This window comes from Cydia strobilella, chromosome 4 (genome assembly GCF_947568885.1).
Source record: "Cydia strobilella chromosome 4, ilCydStro3.1, whole genome shotgun sequence".
Taxonomy (NCBI): Eukaryota; Metazoa; Arthropoda; class Insecta; order Lepidoptera; family Tortricidae; genus Cydia; species Cydia strobilella.
The window spans coordinates 9,092,082-9,112,139 of NC_086044.1; the positions used below are offsets into that span (position 1 = coordinate 9,092,082).

Genomic DNA, 20,058 nt, shown 5'->3' on the forward strand with positions numbered 1-20,058 from the left:
CGCCGCCACGCTCTTGCCGGCCGCATTATACTAATTTTCCAAATCGAGATAACTTGAGCGGCATTCGAACTTCGAACGGTTTGTTATCGATATCGATAGTGAGAATGGTATCAAAATAAAATAAAATTGCCATTAAATAATTTGTAAGTTGGAATCGACCTTCTTCGCAGTGATAAGCGCGCATTGTAATCTAAATATACCTACCTATTTTTATTATTTGGTCTTTCTTGACAAATTTTGTCCTTCTATAAATAATGCTAGACATATTATTTATTATTATTGTTGGGGTGTTGTGGGCCTGTGAGTGTCACGTCGACCAAGCAGTGATCTATTGTGACGGCCCTTTAAAGTTCGTTACTAATGCCCGTTGAGTCCAGAAAATTCCAGTAGGGTTGCAGTATGTGCCGCCCTAAGTGTATACTTCTTTTTGACATTAGTGGTCCACAGGAACAGAGAATGTGCATTGCAGTCTCCTCTGACTCCTGGCAGAATGCTAGACATATCTATACCTACTTATAAATCCATAAACTAAATACTAATTATACCTACACACATGCAGCGAGGAACAAACTTAACAAACACCGTACCTAAGTATAGAGTCCTCCCTTTTGCATGGGAATCACTACACCTTATAAAACAAAGTCCCCCGCGCCACATTTGTCTGTCTGCCATGTTCGCGATAAACTCAAAATCTACTAAACGGACTGTTTCACCTATCAATAGTGATTCTTGAGGAAGGTTTAGGCGTATAATTTATTAAGGTATTGTGTTACTACCCGTGCAAAGCCGGGGCGGGTAGCTAGTTTTATACAAAATATAATTTGTAACATCGATTGATGGTTCCGTTATCAAACTAGCAACTATATAAGTACCTACTTACGTACACGGCAAAAATGACCACCCTCGTCATTCGTCATTTTGTATTTTTTTCTTTTACAGAATTTTCAGGACTGTGAAGAGGCGATCGATGAGGCGTGAATTGTGTTTTTGTTTAAGTCTGGATCGTACAAGGGCTAAGAGGAAAGGGGACATTTTTTTGGGAAATATTTTTACACAATTTATTGCATTAGACGATAGTGAACAATAACACTATCGTCTTAAGGGTTTTACCATCTTCATCTGTCTTAAGCAAGTTTTATATTTAAAAAATAATACTTACATCTTTATATACTAATCATGACTTAAAATAGGTGTTGTATAAATAACTAGCGACCCGCCCCGGCTTCGTACGGGTTACACAAAACCATAACAAATTATACACCTAAACCTTCCTCAAGAATCACTCTATTGATAGATGAAAGGTGAAACCCGCATGAAAATCCGTTCAGTGTTCAGTAGTTTTTGAGATTATCGCGAACATATAGGTACATACACACAAACAGACAGAATTGGTCTAGGGCGGAAAAAAGTCCAAATTTTACAGGTCAGCTTTAGTCATTCATATGTCTTAAATCTAAAAGTATAGTCACTTGTTTAGCCCTATAGTGAAAGGATTTTCATTTTGGTGTATTATTTATTTGTAAATTAATTCACCAAAGTTCACGATGCTGTACACATGCCAATTTTCCGTCAAAAAACTTGTTTATTGCAGGTCATATTTTGCCGAAACTAGCGCTAAAGTATACAATTTTTTTATTCTAGTTAAAGGAGCATATATTAAGCTATTTATATTTTGTATAATATTAGTGACTTCGTATCTTAATTTGAGTGTGGCTTGGGCGAAAACAACATGGTCATTATTTTGCCAATTTTCATTATTCAAAGGAGTATTAATCTTCCTAGCTAGAGTCATGAAAAAATAGCACAAATGATACTTTAAGTATGTGAGATAATTTCTTAATTGATTTCATCTGCCGAGGCCTGCAAATATGTGAATAAAGACCATTTAACTAATAAGCGTACTTAATTTTTTTTTTTTTATTGATAAGAATGTTTACATGACATTACAGTTGAACCAATGCGTCACGAAACTTAAAACTAACAGCAATAATAATACATAAAACAGCAACAATTATAACAACAATAATATCACATAACATTAATGTTAGGTTAGGTTAGGGAGCGTACTTATTGAGGGTTTTCTTCTTCATTTACTATTATCGATTCGAGAAAGTAACACTATTTTTTTGCGTTATTGTATCTACTTAGTAGTTATGGCAAGTTTCAGCGTTTAAAATGCAGTTAGTTGAAATTGCTATCTCAGTGACCGGGATGTGCATAAGATCCTGAAAACTAAATATCCAAATGTTCCCGAAGCAACATTAGATCAAATATAAGGCTTGAGTAAACTAAATATCCAAATGTTCCGGAAGCAACATTAGATCAAATATAAAGCTTGAGTAAACTAAATATCCAAATGTTCCCGAAGCAACATTAGATCAAATATAAGGCTTGAGTAAACTAAATATCCAAATGTTCCCGAAGCAACATTAGATCAAATATAAAGCTTGAGTAAACTAAATATCCAAATGTTCCCGAAGCAACATTAGATCAAATATAAGGCTTGAGTAAACTAAATATCCAAATGTTCCCGAAGCAACATTAGATCAAATATAATTTTAATTATATTTGATCTAATTGAATTTATAATTTTAAAATGCCCACCTATCATAAAAATAATTAATTCCGCACTCCCATACAACCCGACCCACTGTGAGACGCGGTGGGGGACTTTGTTTTTATAAGGAAGGTGTGGTGATGATAAGGCTAAGCCTGTGTAAGATTATGCCAAAATCTATGAAAAACTTTGGTCTATAAAGAAAACAATTTAAATTTCTGTAATGGTACCTACGCATTAGGGCAGATTTTTAAATAAGTAGTAACTGTTATAACTTCTTAAGGTTGGTAAGTACCTCTACCACTACTACTAGACTAGAGTACTCTACGAGTACTAGAAGTGATAAATTGTACTTTCCTGCTTATCGCTATCTTGTTATCAAGCCTTGAATTATTTCTATTTATAGGAATATAACTTTTATATGATTTAAATTATTCTCAGTTCGTCATGATCTCATGACATGCATGCAACGTACAACATGTACCGTCAGAATCAATTATATTATTTGTATGGTAACAAAGGTCTGTTACGATATTTGGCCACTTTGGCCGTCACTACATATTTGATGCTGACTGTGCACTTGTACAAAAATACATATGAAGGTTTAAATAAAAAGCTACTTGCACTGATACGTTTTATTAAAAATCACTCAATCGAACTGCAAAGTCCTGAAGGAGCCATCGACGCCAAATAGAGTGGAGGCGGTAGTGGGCGCGCCCGGCCGCTTGGCTTCATCTGACTGCGCCGACTCCTGGGCCACGAACCAGTCGCGGTAGCTCTCTACTTTCAGCTTCCAGTAATCTACGAAAATAATAATCGTACTAATCATAATCTGGATGTTGAACGTGTAAAACATCACTCACATAGCTACTTCGTACTTTAAGAACAAGTTAAGAACCCTGGTGGCCTAGCGGTAGGAGCGTGCTACTTTCAATCCGGAGGTCGCAGGTTCAAACCCCGGCTCGTACCAATGAGATTTTCGGAACATATGACGAAATATCATTTGATGTTTACCACTCGCTTTTCGGTGAAGGAAAACATCGTGAGGAAACCGGACTAATCCTATTAGGGCCTAATAGTTTCCCCTCTGGGTTGAAAGGTCAGATGGCAGTCGCTTACGTAAAAACTAGTGTCTACGTCAATCCTTGGCGTTAGTTGTCAAGCAAACCCCAGGCTCCCACGAGCCGTGGCAAAATGCCTGGATAACGCGAGGAAGATGAATTAATATTATTGTCTTATTGTTTTTTAAAGTTTTTGGCGGTTATTATTACCTGATGAAAAAAAAAACATATTCCTATACCAATCTTGCAAACGGTATCTCATTGATGTGCAAAGATACAGTAAATATTTCTTCGTTTTGTTGAAGATTCAATTTCCATTGAGGTGAAAAGATGAGCAATCGAATTACATACTTTGTAAGCAAATATTCTTTTTTGTATCAAAGTAAACGCAAATAACAAAGAAATTATACATATAACATAAGAATAAGGTAGGCGATCTTATCGCTAAAAAGCGAATTCAATGCGAAGCTCATTGTAATGATATTTACCAATCAATTCCTGGAGAGATCCGTCCTGTCCTCCATATTCCATTGGGAGCATTTCTTGAGGGACGGCATGGTATATAGCTTTGTAGTCCTGGTTATAAACCTTTATCTGAAAATAATTAAGGAATATAAGTAGGGGAGACCGAGGTAGGTCAAAACAAAGATAAGTTGACACAGCGTCCATATCCCGCAAACTGTAGACGCTAGAAGTATGACTCCCAAGAAAGGAATGCTTCATTTTCCTTTCTAAGCAACTTCATCATTCATGGTTTAGGCCTCAGATGAGCAGATGAGATATTACAGCGGTTAGAGCTAAAATATTGCTAAAAGTATGTCGACATGTTTTCAAGGCCATATCTTTATCAGTTTCGGTTTTTTTCATATATATGTTTGAAGAATTCTGGCAGTGCTTTTTATCATAATATTTGGATTTTTCAACATTTTTAAGTAAAGTCCATGTTTTATAATCTAAAAGTGCAAAGAAGTGTAAATATCTGAAAAAATACAACGGTGAGGTATGTTGAAACCCCTTGTTGCAACTTACCTCGCCAATTTTTCTTTTGAGTTTGGCAGAGGCTGTTCATACTAGACTGTTAAAATCTTTTTTTTATTATTATAGCACTTTTGTTTTTACCAATTGAAAGCTTATTGAAAAATACGTGCATTTCGTAATGCTTTAGTCACTAATAACTAGTTTACTCAACAAAAATATTGATTAAAGTAGCATATTTTTCTTTTTAAAATTATAACTAGCTAAAAGACGAAATTGAAAACTAAAATTCTAAACCGAGCTGGCGGTTACCGGTGAAAATATTTTTCTGACACTAGTTTGCTATTTATTGTTTAAATTCATAAATTATAGATGTGTGTCAACTTACCTCAGTACCTGTTTTAAGTTACCTCGGCATTAGGAGAGTTGAAACAGATTGGATTGACGCAGAAAACAAATGTTTTTAAATAGTTCCAAGTACAATATGTTGTTACTGTTTCTGGTGGTAAATGGATATGAAATTTGCTATCGCGGATGATACAGACTTCGTAAAACTGGATTCTAATACAACAGAGTTATGACCGAAAAAGTAAAATTTGTGTCAATTCTCCTTGGTCTGGTCTCCCCTACTTGCATTTATTAACTTTGATTTTTATTAAATTGTATCTTAACCTGCATTGATCACAACAAAAATGTGATTTTTCAATCACACCTAAGTTAAAATAACTTAGTACCAAACCACAATCACCAGTAAGTAAAATAATTACCTATATTCGTCTATCTTGAAACATGTCGTAGGTAATATGATGAATCATCATGAAAATAACGAAGTTTATACTGTCTGCTTTGTATCAATTGTGATAGGCATTAATTATTCCAGTCGCTGTCACGAGTCTCTCGCTATCGCTAAATGTCAGCAATAGCTATCACCAACATCAAACCATGGCAGTATATCTCTTTTCGTTTGTGTTCATCAGATCCCTGATCGAATTTTCAGTTATTATATTGTTTTTTTTTGTTTTTTTCAAAAACGATTTTTTTCTGATCTTTATAATGATTATGCCTTTATGCTATTAAAACTCATCAACTTTAATATTGTTTTACTCGTAGTTGTAATTCCTCTGTCCATGTCTTTTGCTTTAACATTTTTGTGTTCGTTATAGAGATGAAATCAATTTTAACTCGTTTCTCATCTTATAGTGATTTCCTAAAGGAGTCCGGGTAACAACAGGGTTTATGTTAAAATACTTACTCTTTTCTTAAATTTTTCTCCAAGGAAGGTTTTTAAAATAGCATACGCAGCCTCGAATCCCAGTGGAGTGCTGATTATGTAGTTGGACTGCACGCGCACCGGGAAAGCCTTCTCGAAACAGGAGATCGCTTTTTTTGCTAACGTTGGAGTCCATTGGCTCAGCACGCTGATTCCCACACCTTTCATGTCAACGATTACTTCCTGAGAAATAATAAATTAGGTTTCATTAATAGTGTTTAGGACTATCTATTAACATGGCATTATTTTTCAATAAGTCAACAGTAGTTTAATTTTTAGTTAGTGAACTGTGCGCAAAGGCCTTTCACTATATAGCTATATATATTTTTATAATTTGAAAAATGATTTAATATATTAGGTAGATGCCAATGCCCAATAGATGACACCTGATGTCATCTGTATTAACAATATTAAAGATGACAAGTAATAGAACCGTAACGAGACCTAGGGCGTCTACCTTAATTACTCATCAACAGCCAAGTTAGAAACTTTTACACTTTATACTTTTACTTGATTGTCATCACCGTTTTCTTATTCCTAATCACCTGCATCCTGCATGGCTGCATGTACATATGTCATAATGCAAAATCAATACTACGGGACACAAGTGTACCATTACCATTATACATATATGTAGTTGTAGGCATATGATTTTACTTGACTGTAAAGCTCAATTATATGTATTGGCTGACTAAGCGTCATCGGGTTAATCCTCAGAGTAATTAATCCCTAATTACTCCAGGTGTTAAGATGCTATTTGTGTCATGTGTGACCTCTTGTTTATGTTACGTTATTTAATATTTTTCTATTAGATGAAGATAATATATTCAATAATTAGGTAAGAAAAAAAAGCACTATAAAACAGTTTGTACCTATGAAGGTTAAATGGTCAATGGTGGTATGTATATTATCTTCCTATAAAATCTCCCTGTTAACGGATTTTCACTTATATAGAAAAAAAAAGCTACGAAAAAAGAAGTGAATTGAGTAATTAGTCATTAGGTAATTAACATTGTTGGTAAAAATTGATGCCCGTTAGGAATATTTGTGATATTCCGAATTTCTACAGGCTCTCATTAGCCGTAGTAAGTACTATTGAGAAATGTAAACTAGTCTACTTTTGTAATTAAGATATAATATGCATGCATTAGGTAGATTTCATCTGCTGCAATGTTACGATGAGCAATTTCTAATCTAGGGAAATTCGAAGTTAAAGATAATTACTTTATATAGCCAAGTACAAAAAGACTTATATTGACCGGGATATGGACCGTGAATACCGTGATTACCATTTGTATTCTTTTCGAACTCCCGATATTTCGACGCAGTTACATGCATCTTGTTCATGGGTAATTGAAGATAGGGGGTGGGTGTCAAAGTTGTGTAGACTGCGCTCGGTCAATATAAGTCTAGGTAAGTATATTTTATAGTTTGTGTTGTTATTCTATTTCTAGGTTTAACTTTAGTTTTTATTTTGTAATATTATAATTTAATTTGATTTTCTTTGTAAATTTCTTCTATAACAATAAATAGTCTAGTGAAACTAACCGTGAATCATTAAGAATTGGTAAGTACAAAAAAACGTTAATAATTGGGTATTAACTAATTGATATATTTCCATAAGCTTAAAATTATGCAAATTACTTTAAATGATGTATTCAGCAAATGCTGTATTATTACATGAGGATCTTAACAGAACAATTTGCTATGACATAGTCTAAGCTCTTAATATTTCGAGGAATAAATAGAAGAAAGAATTTGTTACAATTTAATAGGTATACATATCCGTTTTTACTATCAATAATCTGTGCCATTCGGTTTACAGGCGCGCATCCTGTATTTATAGTTGTATAATAAATAAATATTATAGGACATTCTTACACAGATTGACTAAGTCCGACAGTAAGCTCTAGAAGGCTTGTGTTGTGGGTACTTAGACAACGATATATATAATATACAAATACATAAATACATAGAAAACACCCAAGACTCAGGAACAAATATCTGTGCTCATCACACAAATAAATGCCCTTACCGGGATTCGAACCCTGGACCATCGGCTTCACAGGCAGGGTCACTACCCACTAGGCCAGACCGGTCGTCTGTTCTATGGGTATGGTAGTTGTATGGGTTCTAGCTTTTGCTGTCCTTATGAAAACTACATTCATGCCGACGGATTTTACCTGTTTTAGGGTTCCGTACCTCAAAAGGAAAAAACGGAACCCTTATAGGATCACTCATGCGTCTGTGTGTCTGTCTGTCCGTCTGTCACACCCTATTTTCTCCGAAACGACTTCGACTGGTCCAAATTTGGTCCAAATATGTAAGTTTGTGACCCAGAGACGTCCGTCCGATGTAACGTAAACAATTGAATTTTTTGGACAGTAGTATTTATTTTGTTATCTCATTTCTGTCTTTGTGATACCGTATTACAGCATGTCTGTGATGACCCTTTACCTCGCCAGCCACGTTGAAATTGTCGTCCTCCAGCATCATGATCTCCGTGATCATGAAGGCGATCTTCAGAACGTCCGTCAGGTGGTATGTGGAGGCATCTAACACCCCGACCCTCACGATACTGGTGCGAGATGAATCTTCGCCCTGACATTTCTTCAGTGGTAAGAAGAGACTAGAAGAAAAATAAATTTTCTTAGTAGGTATATGTACTTACATAAAAGGAGGGATTCAAATCTAGGTTTAGTAAGCCGGTCCTTAAAAAGAGACTAAAAACATACCTTTTAGAAAATTGAACATTGGGAAAATTTATATATAATTATATATAAGGATTACTGTTTAAGCTGTTAATACATGATCAAACGAACTTCAAAGTGAAGTTCGATCAGTATTATATGAGTAAGCTTCATTCGAAGATATAAAAACCAGGTAGTCCTTTAACCTACTAGGCAACTCATCGCATGTTTAAAGTGGGTAGCAAAAACTTTAACTCAAACAGGTCTATCCCTACTTTTCCCCCTAGTCTTCATGGGGCGCGCGGCTTGCCGCCATTGCTCATTATTTTTAGAGACTTTACTTTCTAAAGCAAAACTTTCTTTCCGGGTATAGGGGAGGGAGGGTAGTTATATCTTCGAATGAAGCTTACTCATATAATACTGATCGAACTTCACTTTGAAGTTCGTTTGATCATGTATTATATTTCTCAAGCTTCATTCTTCAGATATAAAAACCAGGTAGATGTTAAGAGTTGAAAGTTTTGCTGCATTCTTTCCCATTATCAATATTATCATAGCATATTTATTTCTGAAAACATATTTGTATGAATAATTATCTACCATGTACATATGTGTATGTTATACACAAGTTTACTGTTCCAATTGAGTTATAAGGCATTGTTAAGAAGCACGGGAAAGTTTAGCAATGCAGGTTCAAAAAGGTATACATATATTAGGTATAGCCAGGTTGTATATATATATATATATATATATACAACAAAATAAGATAGGATATTTAAACAAAATCTAATTTGTTCTTCATAAAACCTAGTTGACTAAGATTCCATACAATTAGTGGTCAACTTTGCATTAAGTTTAATTCGATTTGAAAAAGTTTAATACTCGAGTAAACTCATAAGACATATGTCCTTTTGTGAAATGTATTAAAATTCACTGGCAGTGCTTGTCCGCGATACGGAATTTTTGAACGCTTAGAACAGTACACTATTGATGACAAGATTCAGGCTCGTCTAAGTGTAATTATCTACGAAGATAAGACGTAATTTAGGCTAACGATACAACCCAGCGTTACCTCCAGACAGGGTGAGATACGCTGTGGCTGTGATGTCTTTCCCCGCGTCTTGACGCTTATGACGCGTAGGCCGTGTGATGTCTGTCTCACGCCGACTCATCCTGTTTACGATGATCTCTGAGCAGACGACGACAATGAGAAAATTCAGTTATTAGGCGCGTGCACGCGCAAATCGGCTTACAGCAGCTCCTGATCAACGAATAGTGACCCGGCGTGCAATGGACAAAGACTCACGCGGCCTAGCGCGTTTTCGAGAGCTTCAACTTAACAAAAAAACATGTATTTGCTCGAAACATGTCTAACGTCGTTTATATTTTGATTTTTATCAAATTAAAAAATCCACCACGTTCCTGAAATTTAAAAAATATATGAACGTGCATAAATTATGCTTTCTGTTCAGTTATTAAGCATAAAGCATGTCATATGTGTGGCATCACCAAAGGTATTCTAAACAAAAATAATTTATAAGACTAGCAGTCTACTCAGCTTTCGAAGTAATCTTTCAAATAAGATTGTAATTTACTCAAACTCAAATGTTTATTATTGCGCTCATATTACATATAATGAATGGTCCAAGGTCCATTAATGGTAACAGAATATTTATTTATCATTTAATTATATGTACGTACCTTAGGTACATATATTCGAGCTATTAAAATGCATAATAATATCCAGTTAAACCTGAGTAGGTAAAATCAGCGTTTAACAAACATCATTAGGAATTAATTTAGCATATATTTATAAATAGCTGCATGTGACGAGTACCTTTAAATAGAATATATAAATGATATGAACCTTTTTTATTTTATTTAAATTACTATTATTGACCGCAAGGCGCGATTGACCATATTTTCACAAATAATGGTGTAGCGGCTTCTATTCTCGCAACGCGAACGGGACAAGCACAGCAATCAACCACGCAATCAATGAAATGAAATGAATATCAATCCACAGAAAATCTAAAAACTTATGCCCTCCATTCAAGTATTCGCTCTGCAAGGAACGAAAGACTGTGCGACGTAATGTTGTATATTTTTAAAATGTAAACATTAAAGCCGGAATAATAATAAAAATTGCCTTTGCTGTATTGCTACTATGGTTGTATTGTTGAGTTCAGAAAACAAATATTATATTAAGTGGATTCATCTTAATATTTTAATCCATGACTTATGTCATGAATGTGCTATTTATATTAATGACATAGCGGTATTGCAAGTGGTGGGTCCCCACCAACTACAGTTACTAAACTTATAATATCAAGGCACATATATTTTAAACTTGGCAAAAACGTATTGCATGGTAACATCGTATTGATGATAGCTGAAAGAGTATCGCGACCGACACATGAGAGTTGAACCATAGGTGCATTAGTCATTTATTGATTTTTTACGGTTTCTATTAGCTTCTTAATTATGTATTTATATTTTTATATGCATAATCTGAGGGTGATCAATACAATGCAATACAATCATTTATTAATAAAATTAAAATCCTTTAAAAGATAATCGGAAGGTAATCGTTTTGTAGTTTTGATACAGGTTAATAGGTATTTACCTAGTTACCCATTATTTACGACCATAAAAATAAATATTAAATATCTGTGAGAGATGCGAACAAATATATTCGTGTGTGTATTTAGCCAAATTGTACCGAAACCGCTTTATCATTAACTCAGTTAGATGGTACTCTAATGGTCACTTTGTCAGGCTTCGGCATGAACTTGTATTTATGAAGAAATAAGCGTAAAACGTGTTTGCGTTTGTTTCTTAGCTTTCGTTGTAAGTTTAGTTTTTTGCATGCCAGATGCTGGTGAAATATGTGTTACTTATGTATAATATTGTCTGACCACCTTTTGTACCATATTTCATGCAAAATAAAGTTATTTTCTTTCTTTCTTTCTTTCATATTCAGTACTCACAAATTGTTTCATTGGGTTTATTAGATAGATAATGATGAATAAACCCATTTTCCTGTAATTCAATTCAGTTAGGTGTCTTTGTTACAATTGGATGATTCAAATTATTTAATTATTCAATATCACTTAAAAAAGTAAAATCATATTTTTAAACAGACACAAGGTACTTAGATACTGACATCGCCTATGCCTTTAAGCGATCACGGTATTATAAATATATTTATATTTTTATATATCCCATAACAATATTAGCGTACGTATCCCAATAATTTGTATGGTTATATGCATATATAAACATTCAAAAATCGTCACCAAAATATATGCATTGTGCAGGGTATTACCACTTAGTTTATTCCATTTCATTTGTAGTAAAAGAGATTTTATCCAGCTTAAGTTTAGGAATTTCGATCAGATTCACATCACGTAACGTGATGTAGGTACACCTATTTAGCAATTCCCAATTTTAGAGACAAGTTATACTTATGTGGGTAATATAAAAACAATATAGGTACTATTGTATTGTTTCAATTATAAATTTACGAGGTAGTCTCGTGTTTATTCAAATTCAACCTCTGGGCGGATAAAAGTACCGTACTATGGGTTAGGTGTGAGTAAAATTTATTGTCACATATAATTGGATATTAAAAATCCAAATATATTTTATATGTAAGGATTTATTTTAAAAGGCAATGTAGTCTTGTGCCGAACGTTTCGGCAGCTAGACCGACGTGTCTCTGACACGCACAAATCAAAAATGAACCGCGGAGCGCTGGTGAAAAAATTTAAAAGAAATATTTTTAATTCGAGGGTAGACTTCGAATGTTTTTCAAAATAAAACCCGTAAGGTTTTAGATTACATAGATAGGCCTATACATGAATAAAGTATATTTGAACTTGAACTTAAAAGATAATTCTTTATTGCACATAGAAACTTGAACTTGGTGTTTTAAAATGTGCGTGGTTTTGATCGAGAACCGCTATAGATTTATTAAATTGTGTTATGCATTGCTATCGTGTTGACTCACGGCCAACCCCAAGCAAGTTCTATCTTCGTGACGACTCTAGGCCGCCCCCCAGGTTTATAGTTACCAGTCGTGGACTCACGGCCCGCGCGGTACTAAGTAAGTGCAAGGTATTTGATCACAAAGTGTAAGTTTTTTACAAAAATAGTTAAAATAGTTACACTTAAGTAAGTATCTGATTTTTCTTCAGGATCTGAAGAATCTATTATCACTCGGCAATTTTGCTTGAGTTTCTTCTGTTGGGCCATCTAAAACCAAATAAAAAGAAAGCCTCCCTCGTCTCTTTAACACAACACAATATGATTATTTAGGGCCCTTTGTTTCGTTGCGCGCTGTCCGATCTAAATTAAACCTTTGGTTGGTTCACGACCAAACCCCGGGCGCAATCGGTGTTCGAAGTACGAACAGACTTTCCATCGTGTTGGTTCACGACCAACCCCCAAGATAATTTTTTCCTTCGTGTTGGTTCACGACCAACCCCCAGGATGATTTATTCCTTCGTGTTGATTCTCGACCAACCCCCAGGATGATTTATTCCTTCGTGTTAGTTCTCGACTAACCTCCAGGATGATGAACAATTTTAATAACAAATATATTGCACAACGAATACGAAACGAATAATCTCACAGCTTACGTGTCGTATTCTCGTATAAATCGTATAATGACTGCACTAACTTTGAAACAAAATTATGATTTTACGTGCGTTCGTTGCCTCGCAAGAATAAAGAATGAGCAATGGCGGCAAGCCGCGCGCCCCATGGAGACTAGGGGGAAAAGTAGGGATAGACCTGTTTGAGTTAAAGTTTTTGCTACCCACTTTAAACATGCGATGAGTTGCCTAGTAGGTTAAAGGACTACCTGGTTTTTATATCTGAAGAATGAAGCTTGAGAAATATAATTATTTTGTTCAGGTGCATGATTCTATTTTGTTATTGAGCGCTTCAATCGCCAACAAACTGGTTACAGTTTGGCGATGCATAAATTTTGTTTGTAAGCATGTACCCTTTGTGTAAATAAAAATAATAATAATAAAAAATGTATTTTTCATAGAAAAGCAACGGAAATCTGAATGGTAAAGTCTGTGAGGAAAGAGAAGAGTCGTGAAATGTATGGGAACCAATACATTCCATAGTCCTTACACCCTAGCGGGTGCTGCCTCTGTGTGAGTCCCATGACACGGTCAAGAGCAGCATCCGCTCGGTGTACCCCTTACATTTCATTAAAGTGCCAAAAGGGTCTCTACGTGTTTGCTTCGTTTCGCACACGCCTCCCAAATGTCCGGAATACCATTGCTCCGTGATGGAAAACACATTCCTAATGATTATAGTATGACGCATCAATAGTAGCACAAAAGATTAGGTACACGTCAAAAGTTATTTGTGCAACAAGAGAGGAAAGTTGGACTTTCTTGCGAGTGTTGATTTTGAGTCCCGAGAAAGCGAAAGATTCTATAATTAATTAATAAGTTAGAATCTTGAGCGTAGCGAGGGACTCAAAAATACGAGATGTAAAATAACTTTGCTCTCGTGTTGCACACATAATTTTTCACCTCAGTAGTGAGAACATATAAAAGGTTAAAATGTGTTTCGAATTACACAGAATAAACAGAAAAAAAGGTATTATAATATGTACCATACCATACCATATACAGATACGATAGTAATAATAATAATATAATAAGATAGATACGATACGATACGATACGATACGATACGATACGATACGATACGATACGATACGATACCATACGATACCATACCAAAACCATACCATACCATACCATTAAAAATGTAATAAAAGTATGAAGTTCATGGCCTTCACCAAATTAAAAAGCTACATTGTTTCACTCCCTGGAGTGAGGAAAGTCGCACTTTCCTCACTCCAGGGAGTGACGAAAGTAGGCTTGTTCGAGCTGCTGAGGTGAAAAAGTATCTACAATAGCTCTACAGCATGAGATAGGTTACATATGTTATATACTTACAGTGTGGAAAGAATGAATGGGCCCTGGAGGGAAAGTACCTCAAAACATTAAGTTAGCTCATTTTGCTTAAAGGAAACATTCTTTTATTTTTGAATATATAAACAAAAATGCATTCAGGTTTTTCATTTCTTTTTTTTTTTTCAATTTTGTTTGTAAAAATATTCTAGAATACTAAATATTCGATTTTATGGATATTTTGTACGACAAACGAGTGTAAGACCTAATGTTTTTTTGGAGAAATGTTATCATCAACATTAACTGTATCGAATAGTAGAATAAACTACCAAGTGTTTTTTTTTTTTTTTTAATTTTTAGTCGGTACAATTCCCGGGTAAAACAAGCGAATTTCAAAAATATTTGAATGCAGTTTTGTTTATTTTTAAAATTAAAAGAATGTTTCCTTTAAGCAAAATGAGCTAATTTAAGGTTTAAAGGCACTTTCCCTCCAGGGCGCATTCATTCTTTCCACACTGTATATTTATAAAACTACTTATTAAAGGGTAGCAGACAATTTTGACGCGTTGTTTTTGCCGCTACTATCGATTCTATTTAACCCATTCAGCGCTTATCACGACACGTCGTCGTTTTGCCTCTACGAATCGGTTTCGGTATATACGGGGAAGAAACCCATGTCATCGGCTACGATGTAGCGCTACGCCCGTAGCTGAGCGGTGAATGTGTTAACTGTACAGTAATTAGGATTTTTTTTAAAGTATAGGCACTTCAACATCTTTTTTCATTAGACATAATAATATTATTATTTGCCTATAGTAGGTAAATATAGATGTTGCATCAATGTTTTATGGCCAATTAAGTATGTACCTCATATTGTTCATATTTATTAGATTTTTACAATTAAACCTGATTGTCCGTTAACGTATTGCTTAAATGCCAGTTTCATGAAAGCTTGTAACATGTATTGTGAATTAATACAGTAAACATAAAACCTTTTTTATATCCTTTTATTGTAAAAAGATCTTGTATTGTATTAATTACCTATACCTATACATGTTACAAACGGGCGCCAGATATTAGGTTCGATTACATTTACAATTGCTCTTTAATATATACACAGAGTACATAATGCGGATAGTTCTCGAAGATTGGTACAAGGGAATATCTGTGGGAGGCCGGAAAATATGTAACCTAAGATATGCGGACGATACTACCCTGCTGGCGTCGAGTCAAGGCGAAATCGAAACTCTCCTTGGCGCCTGGATAACACGGCGTTCGATTTTGGACTTGCAATCAATCGTGAAAAAACAAAGATGATGATTGTAGACCGCGTTAACAACAACCAACCGGACGTCCAAGTTCTAGCGGGATGCGAGGTACTCAATAGCTACGTTTATCTGGGTTCCACAATCACTAATGCCGGCGGCTGCGAGGGTGAAATTCGAAGACATTGCGCCGTGACTAGTCACGATCTAGATCCTCAGTGGAAAAACTAACCAAGATTTGGAAGCACCGCTAAATAACCAGAAACACGAAGGTTCGATTGATGAGGTGCCTGGTCTTTCCAATCTTTTTATACGGAGCTGAGACGTGGACCCTGAAAATGTAAGACCGTCACAAAATCGACGCACTGGAAATGTGGTGCTGGAGACGCATGCTCAGAATCCCATGGACTGCGTACCGAACTAACGTTTCAATCCTGAAAGAACTTAATATTAAAGAGAGATTATCTTTGATTGTGCAAATGCGAATCCTCAAGTTCTTCGGGCATATCTCCCGCAATGAGGACTCTATGGAACGACTTGTGGTTCAAGGGAAAGTCGAGGTCAAAATATCTCGTGGGCGTTCTCCAACGCGATGGACAGACCTCATCAAGTCTGTCACACACTGCAGCATAAACGAGAATTCTCACTCCTCCAAATATAGAGCAACATGGCGTCGCATCACCAGGGAAGTGGTGGCGAAAGACTCAACCTAGACATGACCACGACCACGCTGCCAAGAGTTCACGACTAAGAAGACATTTGCAACTACATGAATGATGCATGCATACTAGGAATACTTTAAAAGAATCATTAGCGACTGTAACCCTGAATATATTAGGGTTAATTAGTACTTCATATTTGCAACATTAGGCTCTATTAACAAGCGTAGGTAGGTACTATTAATGTGCCTTGCACATCATTTGAGTACCTAAATAATTAGCCATGTTTTTAATTACTCACTCAGTATAAACTTTTCTTACCCTAATTTGAGTATCTCTTGAATCTTCGGATCCATTGGATCTCTGTTAGATAAAAACTCTGGCACCAACCCTTTTAAAGTATAATACATATCCAATTTTTCCTTTGTACGTTCTAGGCTGAACTTGCATCCCCGTAAAAATGCCAGCAGCCATTGATCAGCTGAAATTTTAAAAATAATGAGTAAGTAGGTATAACTACTGCCATAAATTCAAGGTTCTTAATTAGCGCCATCTAACTATATTGTTCAGGACTACCTTCATAAAAAGGTCGTCAAAGATGTTGGTCGGCATGTTGATAAAAGTTGTACTACTAGCGACTGTAATTGCTACGAGCTACGGAGTAACAAACATAGATGGCGCTGCCAGATCGGAACTATTTTATTGGTGAAATACAACGCATTACTCGACTGATAAACACACTAATTACAGATAGATATACTTGATTAATCTTCTTATGAGTTTAATTGATGTAGATATTGTATTTCCATAAATAAATAAAAATAAATAAATATTATAGGACATTCTTACACAGATTGACCAAGTCCCACGGTAAGCCCAAGGAGGCTTGTGTTATGGGTACTCAGACAACGATATATATAATATATAAATACTTAAATACATAGAAAAAACATCCATGACTCGGGAACAAATATCTGTGCTCATCACACAAATAAATGCCCTTACCGGGATTAAACATGACATTTCTGGTAAATAACCATGTGGTTTCCGATAATGTTACGAAAATGTTGTCTAATCAGAACATCGGTATTTTCGGTGTTTTTCCTAGCTGTAAGCGAATGATAATGAGAACACTAACTAAGATAATTAAAACGTGTTCTCCCTAGACGCTATTCAAGTCTGCAAATACCTAGTTATCGAGCTTGTGGTTTCCCCGACAAGAAAATAATCATCCAGTAGCAGTTAGCAAAATGTTTCGGTGAGGATTTTCTCATTAAATGTTTTTGTCGCCGGGGAAATCAAGGAACTTTTAAGTTATGTTTTTTTTTAGTAATATTATATTAATATTGAAATTTTAAGTTTATTTTATAAGGTTAATTTGGATTTTATTTGTAATGTTTACAGCTAGTATTTTCCTCGCGTTAGTGTGATATAAATTTTGTGTTTTACTCCGTAGCAAAGTTTGTTTAGCCCTCGTGCCTAGAAACCCTCGCAACGCTCACTATTCCACTTTTCGAAACAAACGCCATGCTCGTTGTTTAATTTTGATTTTTTCGCTTATTCGGGTATCAATATTAGCACGAGGGGTTAAACAACAACTTTGCCCCCTTTATATATTAAAAAAGGTTATTTCGTTTTCCTCAGATTTCTCGTCAAACTGGAGACCAAAAAAAAGTGGAAAATACTGTCGTAGTAAATATTCTGTTTCATTTGTTAGATTCGACCGGTTAGTTCCTAATTAATAAATTAACTTGGGTATCTAGTTGATATTGTCACATTTAATATCACTTACTTGAACAAGTTTGAGAACAAATCAAATTATTTTATTAAATATTTTGATTTGTGTTTTTTAAAGTAGTCACACTACTATATATTAATTAAAAACTGTAATAGATGTCATATATTAAAGAAAAAGTGACGAAGCCCTCCAGTGGTGAAGGCCGGATTCGAACCGGCGTCTTTAGCTATCGCGGCTAACGCCATGAACCCCTAGGCCACCCCGCCACGCCGCGTTAGCCGCGATAGCTAAAGACGCCGGTTCGAATCCGGCCTTCACCACTGGAGGGCTTCGTCACTTTTTCTTTAATATATGACATCTATTACAGTTTTTACTTACTTACTTGATTGTATTGCATGAAGATGCGGCTGTTTCTTTAGCCAGTGCCTCAACGCCGTGATATCAGACGCTATTCTGCGATCATCTTCATTTATTTCCTTCGCTGCTTTCTTCTTGAGTGCCGCAGTCAGTGGTCGAATCGTCATTTTTTTGTTAATTCATTTACGACGCAAATGTGTTTAATCTCCAGTGGTTAAAGGTGAATAGTCACCTTTAACACAAAAAAAAACATATTTCAAATAACAAACAAAACCAAATATCCTAAGTACGAAATTCCTAATTAAAAATGTATTAGAACATGCATCTTTAGGAATTACGTGCATTAGAATTTTGATTTTCTGTCTTTAGGAATTTTGTACTTACGATATTTGATTTTAGAAATTATGCTACATAATCCTATTCACCTTTAACACAAAAAAAAAACATATTTCAAATCACCACAAAAATACTAATAGATATTTTAATAGGTTAGTTTTTTAAAGAGTATACATATCGGCGGCCGATCGTAAAATCAGGCCGATCATAAAGTTCCTGTGTAACGTTTTGACGAGTCATATTTAACCAATAAATAGGTGACTATCCAGAAATAGGTCCGTCGACTCAGGGAACGAGACAATGATTTTCACGTTTCACGATATGCCTAGGAATTTCATGATCTGCCTGATTTTACGATCGGCCGCCGACATACGTATTACAATGAAAACTAGCAGCGGACGGTATTCAATAAAATGAAATCATTCTTATAATATATGTATATCGTAATTATGTTTGTTACAGTTTACATAAGGTCAATTAACTAAAATACGTTTGATTAATAAATGTTATTAAGCACATGAATATCCATTATCAGCGCAAATGTTTACACAATAGTAGATAATCTATGTAGGTAGGTAGATACTTTATGAAGAGACTTGACTTACTTATGAATGTGACAAGTTTCCAAACGCTGCGCTAACCATGCAGTAAATTCATATTTCGAGCTGCATATATGATATAACTATATTTCACTGAAAGATGTTTAAAAAATCATTCGCCGACCGAAGTCAAGACCGGTTAACACCATACTGGGATCGCGATAATTTTGTCGCGACTGTATAGGCTATCACAGGTGATTAGATAGTGCTTCCTACGTGCGTTCTGCGAGCTAGATAGACAGATACTGAGAGCATAAAACCGATTCCACGGATTAAGTATGGTAATACGGTCGATATATTTCTTGCTTCAGGCAACCTGTTTGTCTACCTACAAACAGAAACAGAATAAAGATTCATCTCAAAAATGTGATTTACTGAATATATGACATACTTAGACTAAAACTAGTTTATACAATTTTACTTAGGTAATTTAATACATTCATAGAGCGAAGCCTTCAACCTAAGATCCGTAGCTGCCCAGAAAACTTCTTACCGACCACCTTAGTTATATAAATAGTTGATAAAATATTATTTATTTAACTGTAAATAAGTTTAATAACTTTACAACATAAAGTAAAGATAAGACGGGTCTAGTTCACCTAATCT

The 20,058-nt window shown here is 35.1% G+C and overlaps 1 protein-coding gene across 1 annotated transcript; it reads right to left on the reverse strand.

The window, feature by feature from the left end:
- Positions 1-3,177: 3,177 nt before the first annotated feature.
- LOC134741009 (retinol-binding protein pinta-like) lies at positions 3,178-19,711 on the reverse strand. Its single transcript, XM_063673734.1, has 7 exons — positions 19,459-19,711; positions 18,543-18,749; positions 16,744-16,903; positions 8,321-8,492; positions 5,846-6,046; positions 4,107-4,212; positions 3,178-3,358 (listed from the first exon to the last, which is right to left on the reverse strand). Exons 2-7 carry the CDS (start codon positions 18,682-18,684, stop codon positions 3,207-3,209), a joined length of 933 nt encoding a protein of 310 aa, XP_063529804.1. The 5' UTR covers positions 18,685-18,749; positions 19,459-19,711; the 3' UTR covers positions 3,178-3,206.
- Between the last annotated feature and the right edge of the window lie 347 nt (positions 19,712-20,058).